Raw genomic sequence first — 20,172 nt, forward strand, 5'->3', positions numbered from 1 at the left:
TAAGACCCCATTGACAAATGACCACTAGATTCTGTCAAGTAAGTGGATAAGACCCCATTGACAGATCTACAAGAACTCTTAGCCATAGGTCACATCCTCGCTGAGGCTCTTGAGACGAAGCAGACTACTAGCAATAGCTAGGAAGTCGACCCTTCGTCTAAACACATAGGAACCAAGGTTTTATTTATTTATTACCTACAACGTATGTTGTTTACCTGTCTATTCAGTAATAGCTGTCTTTTACCCTCCACCAATGGTGTGAATCAGCTATGTATATATCTGACAGGTAAGTTGAATGTATAAAAATGATATTATGATACAATAAAGTTTTATACGTACTTACCTGGCAGATATATACAATTAAATGGCCCACCCAGCCTCCCCTCAGGAGACAGCTGGAAGAAAAAATATGAATTAGAAAACTGGTATGGTTCCTATTCCCGCCACTCAGCGGCGGGGGGGTAGATCACCTGACCTACCTGCCGCGTGTGCCGCGAAATTCGAATTTCTGTCGGGACGACGGAGTAATAGCTATGTATATATCTGCCAGGTAAGTATGTATAAAACTTTATTGTATCATAACAATATCATTTTTCAGAATACAAACTTCACTTAATCTAATAGACCTTGCTATCTTTGTTTTCTTTCCTCTTTGATTTCATGATATAATCATTGTGCCTGATAATGTCCTCCCCTACCCCCAAATTGTAGTTCTCCGGCATTATGAAGCTCAAAATTTAGTTTTCATATTCTTTAGTGCCCATCCTTCTGACACCCATGCTTACAAAAGAATGAAGGCCATTCAGGTATCTTTTTAATTGTGGGAATGCACACTAGGGCCTCGTGTTCAGTATTGGCACAGGTTGGTTTGGCTTAGAATGCAATACAGTATATGAATTTATATGTACAGTATAAAAGAAACTGTTTCCTCTTATGAAAATAAGTTTTGAAGCACAATCACTCATAGCCTCATAAACAGGCTACATGGAAAGTGAGGCATGTAATTGAGGAATACAGGCTGCTTCAGGTAGTGTATGCAGCATTACGAACCATATCTATTGATAAGAGTGTTGTGTCTAGGAACATAAAGACCATGAATGTAAGAGGTTTATATGAATGATGGGTTTGAGAAAAAAATTCTTGCTTATTTTTATAATTTTTCACTTTTCATTACCATTCGTTACCCTGTATACAAACTGAACTTTATTTTTCTATAATGTAAATTTCTTCTTTTGCAGTTAGCTACACTGAGCAATTTAACAAGTGCATTCACTGAATTGCAGTCATACTCGCATTATCATCCATCTAGAGGTTACTGGTGGCAGTTTCGAAGTCAGTCGGATCAGGGTGATCAACAAAAGAAAAAGGAAGGAAAGAAGGTATGTTTTCACATTGTTTTATTTCAGGAAATATTTCAAAAATACCCGACAGGCTAACAGCCAATGTATCGTAAGCATTTTTTTAAAGTTTGTTTTCCATATTATATTACAAATAACAAACTTATGAAAAATTGCTTACAATATGTTGGCAATTAGCCTGTCAGGTATTTGTTAAGAAAATCATAGCACTGGCCTGGTGGCTTATCTTAGTAACACACAAAGGTTGTTTATTTATGGTAAATATAATTTAGTTTCCTTTAAGGTGAGTGTAACTTTATATTTAATTTCATACTTTATTCCAGTACTCTCTCACAATTTTATATTTCATACACAGATCAAACATTTTTCCCTACAAAATCACTTTAGAATATCTTAAAATGAATAAATGATGCAACATACACAAATTTTTTTCACAAAATATCCTTGTCCAATTGGGGTGCATCATATGTGAGGGCGAGTCTTATAAACTGGCAAATACGTGAACTCTACCAGTGTTTATGTAATTTGAAGTTTCATCCTAAGTCTTATTTAACATAACTGACATCTGCCAATGAAAAATTTCTTTTGATGCATGGTGGTGAACTGCAGTTGTTCATGGTTATCATCGTTAACTTTCCTCCGATCAAGCTTATATAGGGAAAATATATAAGTCTGTCATGTTCAGTAGTTCCTTGGATGGGGGCCAGCTATTTTCTTGTTTATTCATCTGTCCATCTGCTTGTGGTGTTTTCGCATGGTAACACTGCGTCCCGGGCTTTAAATAGTTATGTTATGTGTAAGTTTTAGGTAAATAAAAGGATAGCTGGGTGTTCATTTGCAACTGAAAAGTGTTTTAATAATTTACTGTATGCGAATTACACCGTTAATATTCAAAATAGGATATTATTTAAAGCCCAGGAGGCAGTGTTACCATGCACAAACACCACAGGCGGATGGACAGATGGAAAAAACAGAGTATAGTTATTGATCTTTTCCTTATCTGAACTATGAGGTAGGCTTCATTTGTATCATACATGCTCTACCAATAAAGCCAATTTAAAGGTAAGTCAGGATCTTACTCGACGCAAGATGACAAATAGGAATTTGCCTTTATTAGTAGCATCATGTTTCATATACTTGCCACTGGAAAACTTTTAAGAGTATATATTTTTGGAATGTTCATATTGTTTGTCAGATGATACATTTTTTAATGCTACCGGTTTGTTATCAGATGATAATTTTATTTAGAAATTCTGTGGTCTAAAGAAAACACATTGTAAAACTGAAACTTGGTTATTATATACAGTATTATTAAACAATTAGGGAAGAAACACTCTCTCTTATGTTAGAAATAGACCTTACATTTTATTCTGGTATTGTTACCTTTAAACAGGCTAGTATGCACTTTGTAGGTAACTTCCGTATTGAATTTGTGGATGCCCTAATTACAGTGACATGAAACTTGGGTTGATGTGGGACAGAAAAAAAAGTTGACTGCTGGTGTGTAAAGATTTTAATACTGATTTTGGTTTGATGAACAATAAAAGGTGGTGTAAAACTTTGCTTTAATACAAAAAAATTTTTATATGATGCAGCTAAGATTCCTTGTCTCTAGCAAGTTACGTTGCATAATATGCAAGATGTAAAAAATTATATTGTAGTGTTTCTTTTTATTCTCTCATAGGCTACTCAAACAAAAAAGGAAGAAAAGGCATCAAATTTCCAGAATCATCGTGTTAATGCGTTATTAAAGGACCTTCATGACAAATTTCCTTATAAAAATCCAACTCCCCCTCAAGCACCTGCTCCTGTAGGGCAGCAACAAACTCAGTCTCAGGTGCCAGCAGGACAGCAACAGCAGTCTCAGAATTTACAGCCACAGCAATCTGGACCGCAACAGCCACAACCAGCACAGCAGCCAGATGCATCTAAAACTGCCTCAGGTACATGTTGCTCTACTATTTTCATATATGAATTACTCTGGTATAGATGAATCAAGTACGTACAATACTACAAATTTGTGTTTCACTTCTACTTTTATTTGTCTTATCATGAAAAAGTAGACCGTTCAAAGTAGCTAAAGAAAAATTTCTCTAGTGTACTAAAAATGATTATAGGTCCTATAAAGAAGGAGCTATCCGAGTAATTGAAAGAAATTCTCACGCTTTAACAGGTGAATTATTTTAAAAGGAAGCCTTCCATTTATCGTTTGAAAGTTTTGGGAAAATGAAGAGAGACACTTCTACAACTGATACATTATCGTTTAATTCCACTTGATATTGTACCATTTGGGGGTCAAACTGTCATCTAATTACACTCTACACCAGGGGTGTCAAACTCATGGCCCGTGAGGTGCCAAGAGATTTTTTAACTTGAGCTACTGTAACAGTTTTAAATCGACACATAAGTTTTACCTTTCATTCATATGACACATATATTTCATATAATTGGTGGCAATAAGGCTCTTTTATTGCAAATCTTATTTAATGAGTCATAAGGAATAAGTAATACCAAATCTTTGATAGCCCTCGAGTCCATAACCAAGTGCATAATTAGCCCTCGAAAGGATTTGAGTTTGACACCCCTGCTCTACACCATTTGGGGGTCAGACATTGTGATATGCACCATTTAGGGGTCAGACTTTCTGGTATGAGCTTGCATGGGAGGAAATATGAAGATAAGTCTATAAAATGTTTACATTGAAAGTATGTACATGGTAATTGTCAAATTAAAGTAAAAGGATGTCCTAGCAAATATCTTTCAATTTGAGTTCTTTCATTTAACAGACCAAACTAATCATTTTATACAGTATAGGTAACGAGATATACATCTATCAGTATGGCAATGAGCTTCAGCTTCAGCTAATGTTTGTGGTCCATTGTGATTTTTAAATAAATGGTTTGTCATTCACACTACAGCTGAATTAGCTAATCTTGTGGACAACAGCTGGTTGAGTTGCAATTATTATTATTATTAATAGGGGTTAGTTTTTCCAGACCTCTGAGTCTCAAGTAGACTCTTCTCGGGCTGGTTGGTTGTGTTGCAAATAACTCCTGTAAATGTCGGGGCAAAGTGTGACTCTGGAAGTTTTTCTCTCACTCCCAGAAACTGTCTCTTGTCTTTGATTTGCTGGTGTCCTTGAAGTGGATGCAGGCTCTCATCAGCCTAAATAGCTTCAATGACATGTCTGTAATTGGGAGGAATCGTGACTTTTGTTGCCTAGTAATTTAAAAAGGTCTTGGTGGCTGTGAGAGCATAACAACAGGGATATTTTTCAGAAACTTTTTTGTCGATTTTGTCTTTGATTTGCTGATATCCTTGAAGTGGATGTAGGCTCTCATCATCCTAATCCTAAAGAGCTTTAATGACAATGTCTGCAATTGGGAGAAAACTGGTTTTTGTTGCCCAGTAATTAAAAAGTTCTTGGTGACGGCATTAAAACGGGACTTTTTATCAGAAACTCTCTCTCGCCTTTGATTTGTTGGTGTCCTTGGAAGTGGATGCAGGTGTGCCAGAAGTCTATAAATCAGTCAGTCAATCAAAGTAGGCTCTCGTCACTAAAAGCTTCAATGACGATGTCTGCAATCGGGGGAATTCTGGTTTTTGTTGCCCAGTAATTAGAAAGTTCTTGGTGAGGGCATTAACAAAAGGCCTTATTTTCAAAAGCTGGCCCTTGTCTTTGATTTGCTGGTGTTTCTTGAAATGGATATAGGCTCTCATCAGCCTAAAAAGCTTCAATGACAATGTCTGCTGATGGAGGAATCCTGGTTTTTATTGCCCTATAATTTTCTGTGGAATGCAGGTAAAGATACTCAGGAAAACAAACTTCTGTGATAAATCTTGAATGGAGTCCTCAGGTTGTTGCTCCTGTGCTTTACGAGGGACCTGTCACTACTCCACATAGGAGGATTGTTGGTAAATCTGCAATCAAATACAGGAAGTAGTGTGAGATTAATATCCTTCTTGACACTCTTTTTTTCACTTGGAGTTGCAGCATCCTGTGCAACAGCATTCTGAATTGACTTCCACCACCTGCATGAGCAGGTCTAGAGTATTTTAAAGATAAAATTAATTAGCTAAATATAGAGAAGAAAGAGGTGACAACAAGCCTTCATCAGCTTTATGCCCCAAAGTTCTTCATAAATATAGAAAGCAAATCTATATTTATCGTTCCATGTGAGTGCCAATATTCTACTGGTACTTGTATAGTCACGAGTGCCTTTTTGCTGTTTTCTTACTGTTGACATTCGTAGTTGACATCAAATGAGGATTCCCCTTCTTAGTTTCCTTTGCAGTGCCAACTTACAGGTAATTATACTTATATTCTAAAAGGCTAATTAGGATTCTCCATTATTATTTCCTTTGTAGATCCAGCTTACAGATTAAATTATACTTTTGAATTTCTAAATGGCATATGTTGGTAAAGGTGTCTGCATACACTTGTAGACATCCTGAGTTTTTAGCCTCAACCATAACATGGGCATTTCTGTTCATTGCTGCTGCTTTGGGCATAGTTCTCAGATGGGTACTGAGGTTAGTTTCCCCCTGATGCACAATGTCATGAAATCAGGATTTCATGAATACCGGGGGTGCAAAAAAGGCTCCAGTCCTGTAGACATCCTGGTTTTTTAGCCTTAACCACAACATAGAGTTTCTGTTCATTGCTACTTCTTTGGGCATAGTTCTCAGATGGGTCCTGTAGTTAGTTTTCCCCTGATGCACAATGTCATAAAATCAGGATTTCATGAATACTGGGGGTGCAAAAAGGCTCCAGCCCCAATTGTCAAGCTTTACTATGAATATACTGTTCCGGGTTGCCTACTTTTAGTGCTATTCTTGATGACAGTATTAACTAATAGATGTCGACTCGATCACCAATGATTTGCTGGTTATAAATGGAGTGGGTGCACTTCTCTTCAAGGGGAACCACTTTTTAACAGTCTGCAACTGGGGTTATCCTAGTTTTTGATGCCAAGTCATTTTCTTTGGAAGGTAAGTGCATGACTCCATGTACCAAGGATGCCTATACTCTTGTTTTTTTTTTTTTCCATCTGTCCACCCGCCTGTGGTCCTCGCGCATGGCAACACTGTGTCCCTGGCTTTCAGTAGTTACGCTATGTGTAAGTTTTAGGTAAATAAAAGGATATCTGGGTGTACATTTGCAACTGAAAAGTGTTTTAATAATTTACTGTATGCGAATTACACCGTTAATATTCGAAATAGGATGTCGTTATTATTGTTGAATGTAAGCTGCCTTTTTGGGGTGGCGAATGGAACAGCCAGACGCAAATTCCATTAAACAGATGCTAAATTATGTTACGTCATATTGTATTTGGCTAAAACGCACCATGAAAGCTAAAAGTATATATTGATATACTTATGTGTAATGAAGTAACATGTAGCTTAGTAGCAGAGTAGGTGTGGTCCAATAAAGTTGACATCTTGCAGTAGTGAACAGCAAAAGAAGCAATTTTCCTGCCATTGTGTCCGGCTGTTCCATTCGCCACCCCGAAAAGGCAGCTTACATTTAACAATGATAACAATATCCTATTTCAAATTATATGGTGTAATTTCTAATACAGTAAATTATTAAAACACTTTTCAGTTGCAAATGTACACCCAGATATCCTTTTATTTATCTAAAACTTACACATAGTGCAACTATTTAAAGCCTGGGATGCAGTGTTGCCATGCACGAAGGCCACAGCCGGTTGGACAGATGGAAAAAACTGAGTATAGGAAAATGAATAATACTATCTGTGTCAATCTTGAAAGATTTCTTGAGCTTTCTCCGTCTTGCATGTAGATTAGCAGGAAAAATAAGTGCTTGATGAGGTCCATGATCCATGTTAACAACTTTTTTTACATAAAAAACACTGAATGGACACTCCCGTGTGCACAAAGTCAGGAAGAGGTGATTTGTTGTCCTCCTTGGTCCAGTTCCCAGAATGTAAGGTGATACTGGCTCCTGTGTACAACTTTATCCTGACACCCATCTGTGACAACTCCATCCACCAGCAAGACATCAAAACCTTGGAATATTTGCTGAAAGAGGAAAATTCAGTTAGAGAACATGTTGAGAGAGTATGTAAATAAATCATTCATCATACAGATAGGCAGAAAACAGTGGTGACCAGTCTTTTAGAATAAAAAGTATAAAACTATTTACCTTTTGTAAACTTATTTCTTGGAGGTGACATGTCTTTACAGCTTCATTCCAAAAAACAGTACTGAACATTCCTCTAAAATCATAGTCGTCATGATCATCACTGATGTAAAGTATTGGCATCATTAGGCCTATTGAGAAACTTTCCCAATGCATTCTTCACTCCTGGAAAAAAGATATACAGTTCATAACAATATACCGACAGTATTTTTATTAAAAATACCAATTGGAATCCGAGTAATGTGAAAACATTTAAAACCAGGTCCTTTATTCTGTGCAAGAGTATCCTCCAACTGTGCAGAGTTGAGAGACCTAAGAGGCTTAAAACTCATACAGTGACTTGATGTTTTGGCTAAATATTTTCTCAAGCACCATTTAAAACCTCAAGGGTTCCCAAGAGAAATGAGGCAAGAAATTAAAAACAGTTTAGTGGGGTCGTAATAATGATTATCCTTGAAATCCAGTTATTGCAGTTATGAAACCACCTCTTTCATACACCTGAAACAGTTGACCTTACATTTCCTATGCTATGAAGATGTTCAGGTCTGTTGTATAAAGTGCAGTAGAGCCTGACTAGGCGACCTTGGTCATAAATATTGAGTTTTCCCCTTGAACTAGGAGTCATGAGAAAAACAGAGATGAAGTTCAGGCTTGAACCTGGTAAAAGGGTGTTAAATATTCGCTGCTACATTTTTCAAAATAGAACTTTGCAACATTATCCTTAAACTCAAGGATTCTCTCTGTCCAGTGGGCTGGGTTTACTTGTTTAGTCTCTTCTCTTTTGTCTGCTTAATCCAGTTATTGGCCTTTATCTTCCAATTCTGGTGTATTAGTGGGGTCAGAATTTCTATAGGCCAACAGCATCACAGACTTTAGCAAAACCACTATGAAGTGTCATGTGTTCAAAAAATTTGAAACTCAGTGCAGTTAATCTCAGTCTAATTCTTGTAAATATAGCTGCAGTAATTAGTCTTGTCATCAAAATTACCCTAGAGATGAAAAACATACTTCAATCCAGACAGCCTTTAGTATTTCCAGGTCTCATCATTAGATTATCTAATTTTGGAGAAACACAACTTTGTATCTTGAAATACTGCTGTCATCATCTTTGAGGTAAACCACTGTTACTGTGCAGGTTAGGCTAAGCTGATGGAATAGGGATCAACTTTCTTGCTCTCTGGCCGAATGTCATTTTTAGTTTATGTTGGCACTTTGTTATGGATTGTTCTGAAAAGAGAATGCATCACAAGGTATACAGCATTTAGCCGAGGTCTTGGAGAGTGCAATTAACATCAGACATTGCATAAAAATCCAGGGTTAGTCTTGCTTTTTATGCTCATTTTGTATCTTCAATCCAGCCTTTGAGTGAAAGGAAACAAGAGTGTGAAAAGTTGAGTTCTCAACAAAATGCAGCAGATGCTCAATGGGTTATTTCTGCAAGAGACATTCTCATGACCTTTTAAATTCTGTCCGAGAAGGGATATGTATCAGTACCGCACCCAGTTGTAGGTACTGGAGTTGAAGTGAATATCCTTGATAGATTACTACTGACAATAAATATGGATGTAGATATTTTCAGGAATTATTTCTACTGTACTTTAAGAGAGACCAGCAGAAGATTTGGCCAGAATCTTGCTCTCCCTTTCCAACTCACTTTGTGCAACTTCAAGCTGTTTTCTATGTAGATTTTATTCATTTAATGTTTGACTAACAGCAAATATCAGTTAAAATGCATTTATAAAATAGGATTGATACTGACAACATAAATGTGCCCTGTTTTATCCATATAAGTAACTTGGCTAATTTAAATAATAAAACAAGACATATCACAGTTAGGCACAATATTATATCAGGTTGGATAAATACTTAGCGATAATATGTAGGCCTTTGACGTAGTTCGCTAACCATACTTACCAGGTGGTCTGTTGGCTCCTTTTGAGATATCTGTTAGGAGAGTAAAGAATTAAGTTTTGTAAGGGAAGTGTGGAACACATTGTATCTACTGTTGGTTCATAATTATCAAGAAGTTTGTAAAAGTAAGAGTAAATTAATATGAATAATGAAGCAAATTTTTAATTAGTAGTGTTATGGCAAGAAAGTATTTTTCTAACAAACCTCTTAACATTATCTACATAATCATATACTGTAACTTTTCTGATGTAGATCCTATAAAGATGTAATAATGGGAAATCTTTCCATAAATATGTCTAAAGTTTTTATGAAATTTCATTGTCTTTATTTTTTTTTTTTTATTACAGGAGAGGAAACTAAAACAGAAGTTAAAGTAGAAATCAAAACAGAAATTAAACAGGAACCTGGAACACAACCAGCACCTCAACGTGGCAGTAAACCACCACCTGAAAAGAGACAGCGTACAACACCATAGGTTTAAATTTTATTCCACACTTACTAAAATGTTCATAAATTATTATTTTGTCAGTTTCTTAGTCGACTTGAATATGGTGTTAGCAGCAGGTTTACTAAATTCCATAATATGAATGGTCCTTACAGGACTATACAATTTATTTTTCATGATGCAATAAATTTGATAACATTTTGGGAGTTTTAGATTTTCCATATACATATCAAGTTTCTGGAATAAGACAGGATTGAACACTGCTTTTCATCTACTTCAAATTCATTATTAAATGTCCCAATCATTCCAGGATCTTTTTCAAATATAAGTTATCCTTATTTAAATATATGTACTTTACCACTTTTACACGATTCAGTCCTTTCAACTCCCTTTCCATTACCACCTGCCATTTAGCTTCCCTCTTCTTCCTGCATAGCCTACACCTATCATTCTCTTATCTATATATGTAATTAGAGTGCTCATTGTGTGTATATAACCCTTATCCATATATTATTAAAGCTTTAATAATAACACTGTAGGCCTTACCTGATGTGACGTAAAGTATTTCTTGTATGCTTCTGTATCATTTCAGCAGTTGCCATATCAGTTTTTGGTGCCATATTTGCCTCCCATGGTATATCCATGCAATTCTTCAATTCATTCTGTGCTTCTCTTAAATGGTTCTGTTGTAGTTTTTGTTATGAACTCTCTGGGCTTGTCAAACTATTTTTAGGCAACTTTCATTCTTGGCTTTGACAAAGTCAGAGCTACTTCTTCATCTTAGGGTTTTCACTGAAGCTGCACCTTTTATCACATCCTCAACATTATATTCCATTTCTCCCAAAATTCTTGCTTTTCTTATGGTCTTTGTGGTTGCAGAGAGTAAACCAAGAACACATTAAGTAAAATATTTAGACATTTCTAAATCTAGTCTTTCATATATTCATCCCACTTTGGTGACATCTTCAGATATTTCATCACTGACCTGTATACCTGCTCTTTTCTCACCACCATTCCACCAGGTTTTATCTCTGCAACATTGGTAATTATTTTGGTGCTAGCCACTTCATTTCATGCCTCCTGAAAACAAAAGTTAATTAATTTTTCCCACAATTGTCCACAGCTTTATAGCACTCACGTTTACTGAAGTACAATTTACATCAAAATTAAATATACATACCAGTTATTCATAAAATAGTAGTAAAATACATGTTATTTGATATATAAACTTAGAATACCCTACTGCAGTGTATTCCATCATACAGGAAGTAGTGCCTTACGAGGAAAGGCAATGGTTTTGAGTAATAACCAGTAATATGTACATACAAAAATATTGCCTATATGTTAACAAAATGTCGGATTTTTTTGTTGGGCAGTAGAAAGACCTAATATTTGCTTGAATTACAGTTTTTTACACTGCAAATCTAATGAAGTGTAAACTAGGCACTTCATAAATCATACAAGATGGTCTACTAGAAGAAAATGCTGGAAGTCCTAGTACATCAGAATTAAAGCCCCTTAAAATAAATTATAATAAAAGAAATGAACTTGCAATCTTTCTGGAAATTACCCTTCTGTATGTGGGTCCCTATTAGTGTCAGATCTCAAAAACTAATACTAATAGGATTACAATATACTATTTACGTACTCCATCCTAGTTTTAAAAAAATGCTGTTAATCTAAGATTTATGAGCTTGGTCAATTTTAAAGATTTAATCTTTTAAATTTGGTTTTAAATTAATAATAAAACATAAATTGGACTATCACTTGATTATCAGATACAGACTGTTCAGAATCAAAGGTTAGTCATGTGTATTTTATTGCATTTTATTCTAGCAGACACTACTCAACAATAACAAAAAGATCTTATTCTGTGCATCGTGGTTTCATATCAATATTTTGACTCATTCAGAGTGAAATTAACGAAAGAATCAACCCTAGAATAAACCTTAGGTTCTAATTATTTTACTAATATAGCTAATATTTATAGGAAAATAACATTTTCCATTTTGATCGTAAATTAAGATTGCATCTTTAAATTTATCTGTATACTAAAAATAAATATCACCACCAACACCAAAAAAATATTACCACCACCAACACCAAAAAAATATTACCACCAATACCAAAAAGCACCTCAGTGGCATGGTCGGTTTGGTCTTGGCCTGCCACCTCGGTGGCCGCGAGTTTGATTCTCAGGCATTCCATTGAGGAGTTGAGATGACACGTATTTCTGGTGACAGACGTTCACTCTCGACATGGTTCGGAAGTTGCATAAAGCCGTTGGTCCCGTTGCTGAATAACCACTGGTTCCATGCAATGTAAAAACACCATACAAACAAACAACCAACAACAAAGCTCCTGTCCCACAGTTTTCATCCAAGTAGGTCTGGGTCCTCCTATTCTACTTGTGCCCACACAAGCCTATCTGATATGTGCTATCTTTAACTATTCACCTGTGCGCAAAGGAAAAGTCCAAGCCATCACCATCTTCATCTCCATCTCACTTTCATTATTTTCTCATCTATGAAGAAGTCCCAGCCATCTCCCTCTCCTTTCATTATTTCCTCATCTACATGTGAAAACTAATAACTTAGCCTAGTGCCACCCAATTCCAATTCATAAAGCAAGATCCTATCTTATTAATTCTTCTGCTTCCGATGCTATCTAATCTTAGCACATATTCTGTCCTCAATACTTCTGTTCTTAAGATTTATTTTGAGACCTCTCTAGATATATGATGCAATCATTTATGCAAGCTTTGTGAATCTTATGCTTTTGATGATTAAGATCATCATCTGCATAAAGGTATTTGAAAGCTTAAGGTTCTATCTATTCTCCAATCTAACAGTCTCCTCCATTTCCAGCCACCACTTTTCATTATATAAAATCAATAAAAATGGAAAATAGCAAAGGTGAATTAACATTCCCTTGAAGTACTCCACTATATCCTGCAAATGCAATTGACGAGACCAAAAATTTTATGCCTACTTTGTTCATAGATAATATCTAGTAGTTTTACATATTTCATAGGAATGCCAAAGGAACAAGACCTTCCATAATATTAGCCTGTGCATTCTGTCAAATAACTGAGTAATAAAATTTAGTAAAATATAAGCAGACTGAAAAAGGATACAAAATTTTACCATTTTACAGTTTAAATAAAGTTTTCAAAATCTCTAACACTAATAAGGACTCTCTTGTAATAGACAAATGTATCAGAAACTACTTACAATACATTAAAGTTTAATAAATTCTTCATGTAAGATTTGGAAGATATTTTAGTTTGGGCCTGACAATATTTCCAGCATTTTTCTTGTGTATGCTACTTAGTATGACTTTTTGACAAGACTATAAAAATATTTCATATATAACCTAAATTATTAATTTTAATAGATATGATTGATTAATAGGTATAATCTATTGCCTGGAAGCTGAAATATAAGCGAGGTGGTTGAGTCTTAGACTGTCCCCAGTTGTTGGTGGGGATCCCATTCCTGATGGTGTGACGACAACCAAAAATCAACCCAGTTATCGGCGATAAACGCAGATTAGCACCAAAAATTCAGTTATCGTCATTGCTAGACAAGCATCATAAAACTGGATGCCGATAACCGAGGACTGCTTGTATATAGTTTGTATACCGGCAGTCCCCAGGTTATGACTGGTTTGGCTTACGACATTCCGAGGTTTAGGCATTTTTCAATTATGTTCATCAGAAATTATTTCCAGGGTTATGACGCATGTTCCAGGGTTACAGTGCCTACAACACTGATCTGACAGAAGTAATATGACTGCAAAATTGCAAAATAATCAATATTTGAAGTTTTTTTTTTTTATGAAAAATGCAATAAGAATGCATTTTACATAGTTTTGAATGCACCCAAAGCATTAAAAGTAAGGTTTTCTTAGGATTTTTGACGATGTTCCGGCTTACGATGCGTCTCAAGAACGGAACCCCCCGTCATAACCCAGGGACTGCCTGTATATCATGATAAATTGACCATATATTTTCAGGTTATTCTAAGAGCAATTTTGTTATTGCTGGATTATTTCGGCTACCAATTATATTATGAACACTATATTAAAACAAGTAGCACATTCATCTGAAAGAACAAGGCAGTAAGGAAATCATGAAATTTATATAGGCTTTGATTCACCATAGCTTTCCAGTCTATCATCATAAGGTAGTTTAATTGTACTATAGCAAAGGAGTCAAGGTAGTAGAGTGAAAGCTTGTTGATATAGTAGTATACAGTATATAAACCAGCATACGTATATGTTTAAACAGTACTTTGCTTACATCATGATGTCTGCTTTTAATACCATACTACTACTATTTTTATTCAATCTGTGAAACTGGTCAAAACTACCTATACTCTGTTTTTTTCCATCTGTCCATCTGCCTGTGGTGTTTGCGCATGGTAACACTTCGTCCCGGGCTTTAAATAATATCCTACTTCTAATATTAACAGTGTAATTCGCATACAGTAAATTATTAAAACACTTTCCAGTTGCAAATGTACACCAAGATGTCCTTTTATTTACCTAAAACTTACTCATAGCATAACTATTTAAAGCCCGGGACGCAGTGTTACCATGCGCGAGCACCACAGGTGGATGGACAGATGGAAAAAAACAGAGTATAGTGAAAATAATAAAGTGGCAGAAAATAAGTGTCAAGATTTGGTTACATATTGTAAAACGCTTCTTACCCATAACCCAGTCCTAATCCTAAATCAAGGCCTACATACTTCCATGACTTTCTTGATGACATTGATAAATCTATTTACTTGGTGTAATGTGGTGTTCTTTCACAAAATATTTTCCAATTTTCCTCTCTACTTATATTTTTGTAACTAACTTCATCTAATAAACAAAGGGGAGTGAGCTGATTTTCGATGGACAACAACACTGAAGTAAATTTTTTTTTACATTACTGTCACTTGTTTTCACTTGATCTCAAGTCTATCGCTGTCTTTGATCAGCCATCTCCTTAGTACTCTAATGCCCTTTCAAATAAACAAATAACAATTTAATCATATCATTTGACACTGCTACATTTTCCTCTTATTTGTAAATGACGACCTGTGATTACTGTCCCAAACTTGCATTTCAGTTAATAATGTTCACAATTTTGCTTACTTATCCTCACTTTGAATTAATTTTCTAGTGTTATTGCAATAATATAATTGTGTACGTACTTTCAATGTGTGCATTTATACATGCCTTAGTCATGCATGGAAATAAAACTAACCTAACAAGAAATATTAAATTCTTTAGTGTATTTAAGAGATAAAATATAAATACCCACTGCTCAGATGACTAATGTTGTCACATTGATGTGCTGGCCTAGTCACCTCTTTCCTTCTGGCCATCATTTGCATTAATATGGACACATTCTCCTTTAGTCTTGCTGTTTTTCACATTTCATTCTCTGCTTGAAACTTGACAGATGTTCATGAACTACTTTTCACTTTCATAATATGGCCAAGCATCAAGTGCATTTCACTGAAGAACACAAGTTTTCACACTTAAGTATAAAGTCATTGAAAACACTGAAATAAAATACTATGCAATTTGTGTACACATGCACATTAATAAAATACAGTGGTACCTCGTTTGTCGAACGTTTCATATGTCGGAACAAAATTTTCTAGAAAATTTTGTATCATTTGTCGAACAAATGCTCGTGTGTAGCAAACTTACCCATCTACGATGGGTGATAAAATACGGGTGCAGAAGTGAAAAATTTATATGTACTATTTGTTCAGCAATATTAAAATAAGGGCAATTTTTATGCATTACATACTACAGAACCTCTTTGTACACAATATTATCAGTTTGTCCACAACTTAATTTCAAGTTGGCAGTCAGTTGCTCTGCTCATCGCCACATACAGTTGGCCATGCGTGAACATGGGTGACAGCAGAAACACACCAACACAATCCAAAGTCTGCCCCTGCGACTTGTTTGCAGTGAATGAGAAGGCCAGGTTGATGGGAAACTGCCTGCGCCGTAACTGCAATGGAAACTGGTTGTCCGAAGGCATCAGAGGAATCCGGGGGATGAACAGATGTTTGCCAGTGTGAGGGCCCGTTGCTATCACTGCTTCGATGACGTGGAAGTTTAGTTCTATAACGGTGTACCTCGTTCCGTTGCAATGTCCATTGGCAGGATCGAAATTCCGAAGCAACATTACCGGGCAGTACTTCTTCAACGTTATTTTGTGCACTGGCAGTCCCGATGGATTAAGTTATTCAAAAAATCTTACGGCTATTGATGATAACTTTCATCTTCTATTGTGTCCGAGCTGAAATATTCACAACTTTCTCCGGGGAAGTTGTACAGAAATTATGTATGAAAATTCGTAAAGTAACTAAGTCTACGGGAATAACCAGCCTCGTTTCACGGTCAGAAACAGCTCCGTTTCAGGGAATCCCTTCTCAACCCCACCCCCTACAAAGGAGGGGGTTAGGTTGGATGAAACCCCATTACAAACCATCTTAGGGGTCCCCATCATAACCCTGCCAAGTTTCATGCCCATCTGACCAGCCGTTTGGCCGTGATTGAATGACAGACAGACAGACATTACGCCCATTATAGTATATGATATGATATGTACGTAAAAGCAGTACCAATTCACATAAAAAATAAAATGTTATTTCACAATAAATTGAACGTAATGATAAAATATGAAAACAATCAAATGCAATACAGAAAAAGGGAAAAAAAAGGGTCTTAACCCTTAAACGCCGACTGGACGTATTTTACCGTCGACATTTTTTTTGTCCTCTCGGGTGCCGACTGGACGTATTTTTTACGTCGACATACAAAAGTTTTTTTAAAAATTCGCGGAGAAATACTTTTAGGGGCCTACCAGACGAAAACTCTTCCTGAATCAACGCGCCTTTGGGGGTGGATGCCTGGAGTTCACGGAATCAAGGTGTTTGTTTTGTTTACAATCGTTGACGCAGGTGCGGCGCAAGCGCGAATTTCTTTCTTGTTCCCGCCGCAACTAAAAAGTATCTGTGACACATCTCGGAAATTATTTCGTCACTTTGACATAATTTTTTTTGTTTTTTTTTACCATTTTTTTTAAATTAGCCGTTACATAGAGTATATATGAAAATGTGCGCATTTTTTATGTAGAATACAACAAAAAAATACTCATGATTGTAGCTTTTATCATGTTTTAAGATATTTTCATATAAATAACGATAAGTGCAAAAATTCAACATTCTCGGTCAACTTTGACTCTACCGAAATGGTCGAAAAACGCAATTGTAAAGCTAAAACTCTTATATTTAAGTAATATTCAATCATTTAACTTAATTTTGCAACTAATTGGAAGCCTCTAGCACAATATTTTGCGATTTATTTATGGTGAATTTATGAAAAAACTTTTTCCTTACGTCCGCGCGGTAACTCTTCCGAAAATAATCATACATGCGATTGTGGTAATGTTTGCACCATTTTAAATTAGCCGTTACATAAAGTTTATATATGAAAACTGTGCGCAATTTCATGCACAATACAAACTAAAAACAACCCATGGTTGTAGCTTTTATCAATTTTGAAATATTTTCATATAAAAAAATGATAAGTGACAAATTTTCAACCTTCGGTCAATTTTGACTCTACCGAAATGGTCGAAAACGCAATTGTAAGCTAAAACGCTTATATTCTAGTAATATTCAAGCATTTACCTTCATTTTGCAACAAATTGGAAGTCTCTAGCACAATATTTCGATTTATGGTGAATTTATGAAAAAAATAACATTTTCTTTACGTCCGCGCGGTAACTCTTCCGAAAAAATCATAAGTGCGATTGTGGTAATGTTTGCACCATTTTAAATTAGCCGTTACATAACGTTTTATATATGAAAATGTGCGCAATTTCATCTATAATACAACAATAAATAGTTTGAAAGGTTGTAGCTATTCTCATTTTTCGAAATATTTGCATATAAATCACGATAAATAGAAAAAAAAACCACGTTCGGTCAAATTTGACTCTACCGAAATGGTCGAAAAACGCAATTGTAAGATAAAACTCTTACAGTCTAGTAATATTCAGTCATTTATCTCATCGTGAAACAAATTCGAAGTCTCTAGCCACAATATTTAAATTTATGGTGAATTTTTAAAAAAAAACCTTTCTTCCCTCCGACGCGCGGGATTCTCCGCCACAAATCTCCGAAATGCGTAAGTCCCATTCTCGGAATATTTGCTCCGTTTCATATTAGGCATTTCATAGAGTTTTATATATGAAAAATGTGCGCAATTTCATGTAGAATAAAACGAAAAATATTTGAAAGTTTGTAGCTTTCTTATTTCCGAAATAATTGCATATAAAAAAAATATATATATAAAAAATTGACATTCGTCAACTTTAGCTCGTCAGATATGGTCGAAAACTGCATTTGTAAGCTAATATTCTTACAGTATTAGTAATATTCAATCATTTCGTCTTCATTCTTTTTTTGAAAACATATTGGAAGTCTCTAGGACAATATTTAGATTTATGGTGAATTTTTGAAAAAAAATATGTGTTTACGTAAGCGCGTTACGAATTCATGCATTATTTTGTGATTGTAAATTTTCTCTGTGTTGCTTTTAATTCGTTTTACAATTTTGTTATTATACCAAAATGATTGGAAATTTAGTGTACATTACAACGAAAAAAAAAGTAACTTGTTACCTTCAACCGTTTTGCGCACAGCGCGATTTGAATACAATTATATATGAAATTTAGTTTTTGCGCTATCATATATCGCATTATTTATATATGATAATGATAATTTTTTTCATTTCTGATGATTGCATACTAAACTTCAAGCAATGAGAAAAAAAGGAGCCAAAAATGAACTCTTAATCTTGAAAACTAAGCGCGCTGTGATTTTTTGAAAAAAATATTTTTTCCGCTTACTCGCTCACTCTCAAACCCCTCCGGCACACGGGAGTCATTTTTTTATTTACCGCTCCGGCGTTTAAGGGTTAATTGAGCCAGTGCTCGGTGTGCCGAGTGAGACGGTCTAGTTGAACCAAGGTCTCTTAAAAGAATAAAAGGTCTTGTCATGCGCAGCTTAAACTGGGGTACAGGATTAAACGGTTAGGTGCGTGACGTCACAATAACCGCAGTCAGGCCCCTTAACCTATAGCAATCCTGCCTTAAAGTTACTTTCTCTTTTTTTATTTTTCGAAACACTACGCTATTCGATAATTAAATTAATAGTCAGATGTAGGTTCTTCATTCTACTATGTTATGAAGAATAATCATAAGAGATCATTAGAACATTTTCGCCAAATAACATTGAAATTATAGAAAACCTACCTTTGCTTTCTTCTTTTTATCCGTTATTATGTCTCTGAAGGAAAATAATAGTCAGGATGAAAACTATATCTTAATATATTAAATAATCATGAGCGAGTTCTAAAGAACATTCTAAACAATAATATAAATATGTGTCTAAATTACACCATAAAATCACATTTTGCACATATATAGCTATGTCGCTGACTTTTTCAATCTAAGCACCGCTTTTCTGGAACCACTAATGTGTCTGTTCAAATTTCGAATTCTAAAAACTGTATGGCATGAAACAAAATATTTCGACTTCTGAAGTTATTTGGATGTGACTGCTAATTTTATCTGCTAATTTAATTATCACACCTTTTAAGGCTGTTAAAACATTTTTCTCCCATGGTGAGAATCAAACGTCCTATCCATACATTTCAAATGATCAAGAAACCCTAGGTTTCATTAGTTTCCCTTCACTAAAGTTTATGGCACCAATCTTCGTCATTTCCTTTGTTACTTTTGCTCCTAAATATTCCAGTTGTGGAAACTTGCGAGCAACGAACCCGCCAACATATGGCATCTTCCCATGATTGTTCTTCAACTTCCTGGTCTTTGAAGTCATCACTTTGATCATCCTTGTTAAATATTGGTAAGCAAAATAAAATTGCTGATATACTGGGTTCTTTCTGAAGGGAATTTCCTTCGCCTTCGAATGATGCGTCTTCCTTGTCAGAGACGTGGGAAATGAGGTGGATGTTACATTTTCACTGTTGCAGTTTTAAACGTTGTACTTTGAACTTACAAGTGTGCTGTCTTTTCATAAAAGGTGGGCTCTGAGACGATGTTTAAATGCAATTGGTATTGGGTGCTGATCGTACGCTCCCATTTGACTTTTGCAACCAAAAAGGTGCCCCAACCCAGCCTGATTTAGTCTGTAATTTAGAGTATACGTCATTCCAAGATTTTATTTTGCCATTTTCAGCAAGTT

The 20,172-nt window shown here is 35.4% G+C and overlaps 1 protein-coding gene and 1 long non-coding RNA gene across 4 annotated transcripts in view; one reads left to right on the forward strand and one right to left on the reverse strand.

The window, feature by feature from the left end:
* Nucleotides 1-10,081, forward strand: part of LOC135200846 (mediator of RNA polymerase II transcription subunit 6-like) — a 64,388-nt gene extending 54,307 nt beyond the window's left edge. Inside the window, exons 5-7 of the mRNA XM_064229544.1 lie at nt 1,239-1,379; nt 3,043-3,301; nt 9,783-10,081. Of these exons, the coding sequence (XP_064085614.1) occupies nt 1,239-1,379; nt 3,043-3,301; nt 9,783-9,910 (528 nt within the window). The 3' untranslated portion in view covers nt 9,911-10,081. The remainder of the gene's footprint in view (nt 1-1,238; nt 1,380-3,042; nt 3,302-9,782) is intronic.
* Nucleotides 3,296-20,172, reverse strand: part of LOC135200848 (uncharacterized) — a 330,641-nt gene continuing 313,764 nt past the window's right edge. For 2 of the 3 annotated variants that reach the window (XR_010311379.1, XR_010311378.1), the window contains 4 exons: nt 10,427-10,960; nt 9,439-9,468; nt 7,528-7,689; nt 3,296-7,403 (listed from right to left, as the gene is read on the reverse strand). This is a non-coding gene — a long non-coding RNA (uncharacterized LOC135200848). The remainder of the gene's footprint in view (nt 7,404-7,527; nt 7,690-9,438; nt 9,469-10,426; nt 10,961-20,172) is intronic. The other variant, XR_010311380.1, reaches the window with a different exon arrangement.

Source organism: Macrobrachium nipponense, chromosome 27 (assembly GCF_015104395.2).
Source record: "Macrobrachium nipponense isolate FS-2020 chromosome 27, ASM1510439v2, whole genome shotgun sequence".
Lineage (NCBI taxonomy): Eukaryota > Metazoa > Arthropoda > Malacostraca > Decapoda > Palaemonidae > Macrobrachium > Macrobrachium nipponense.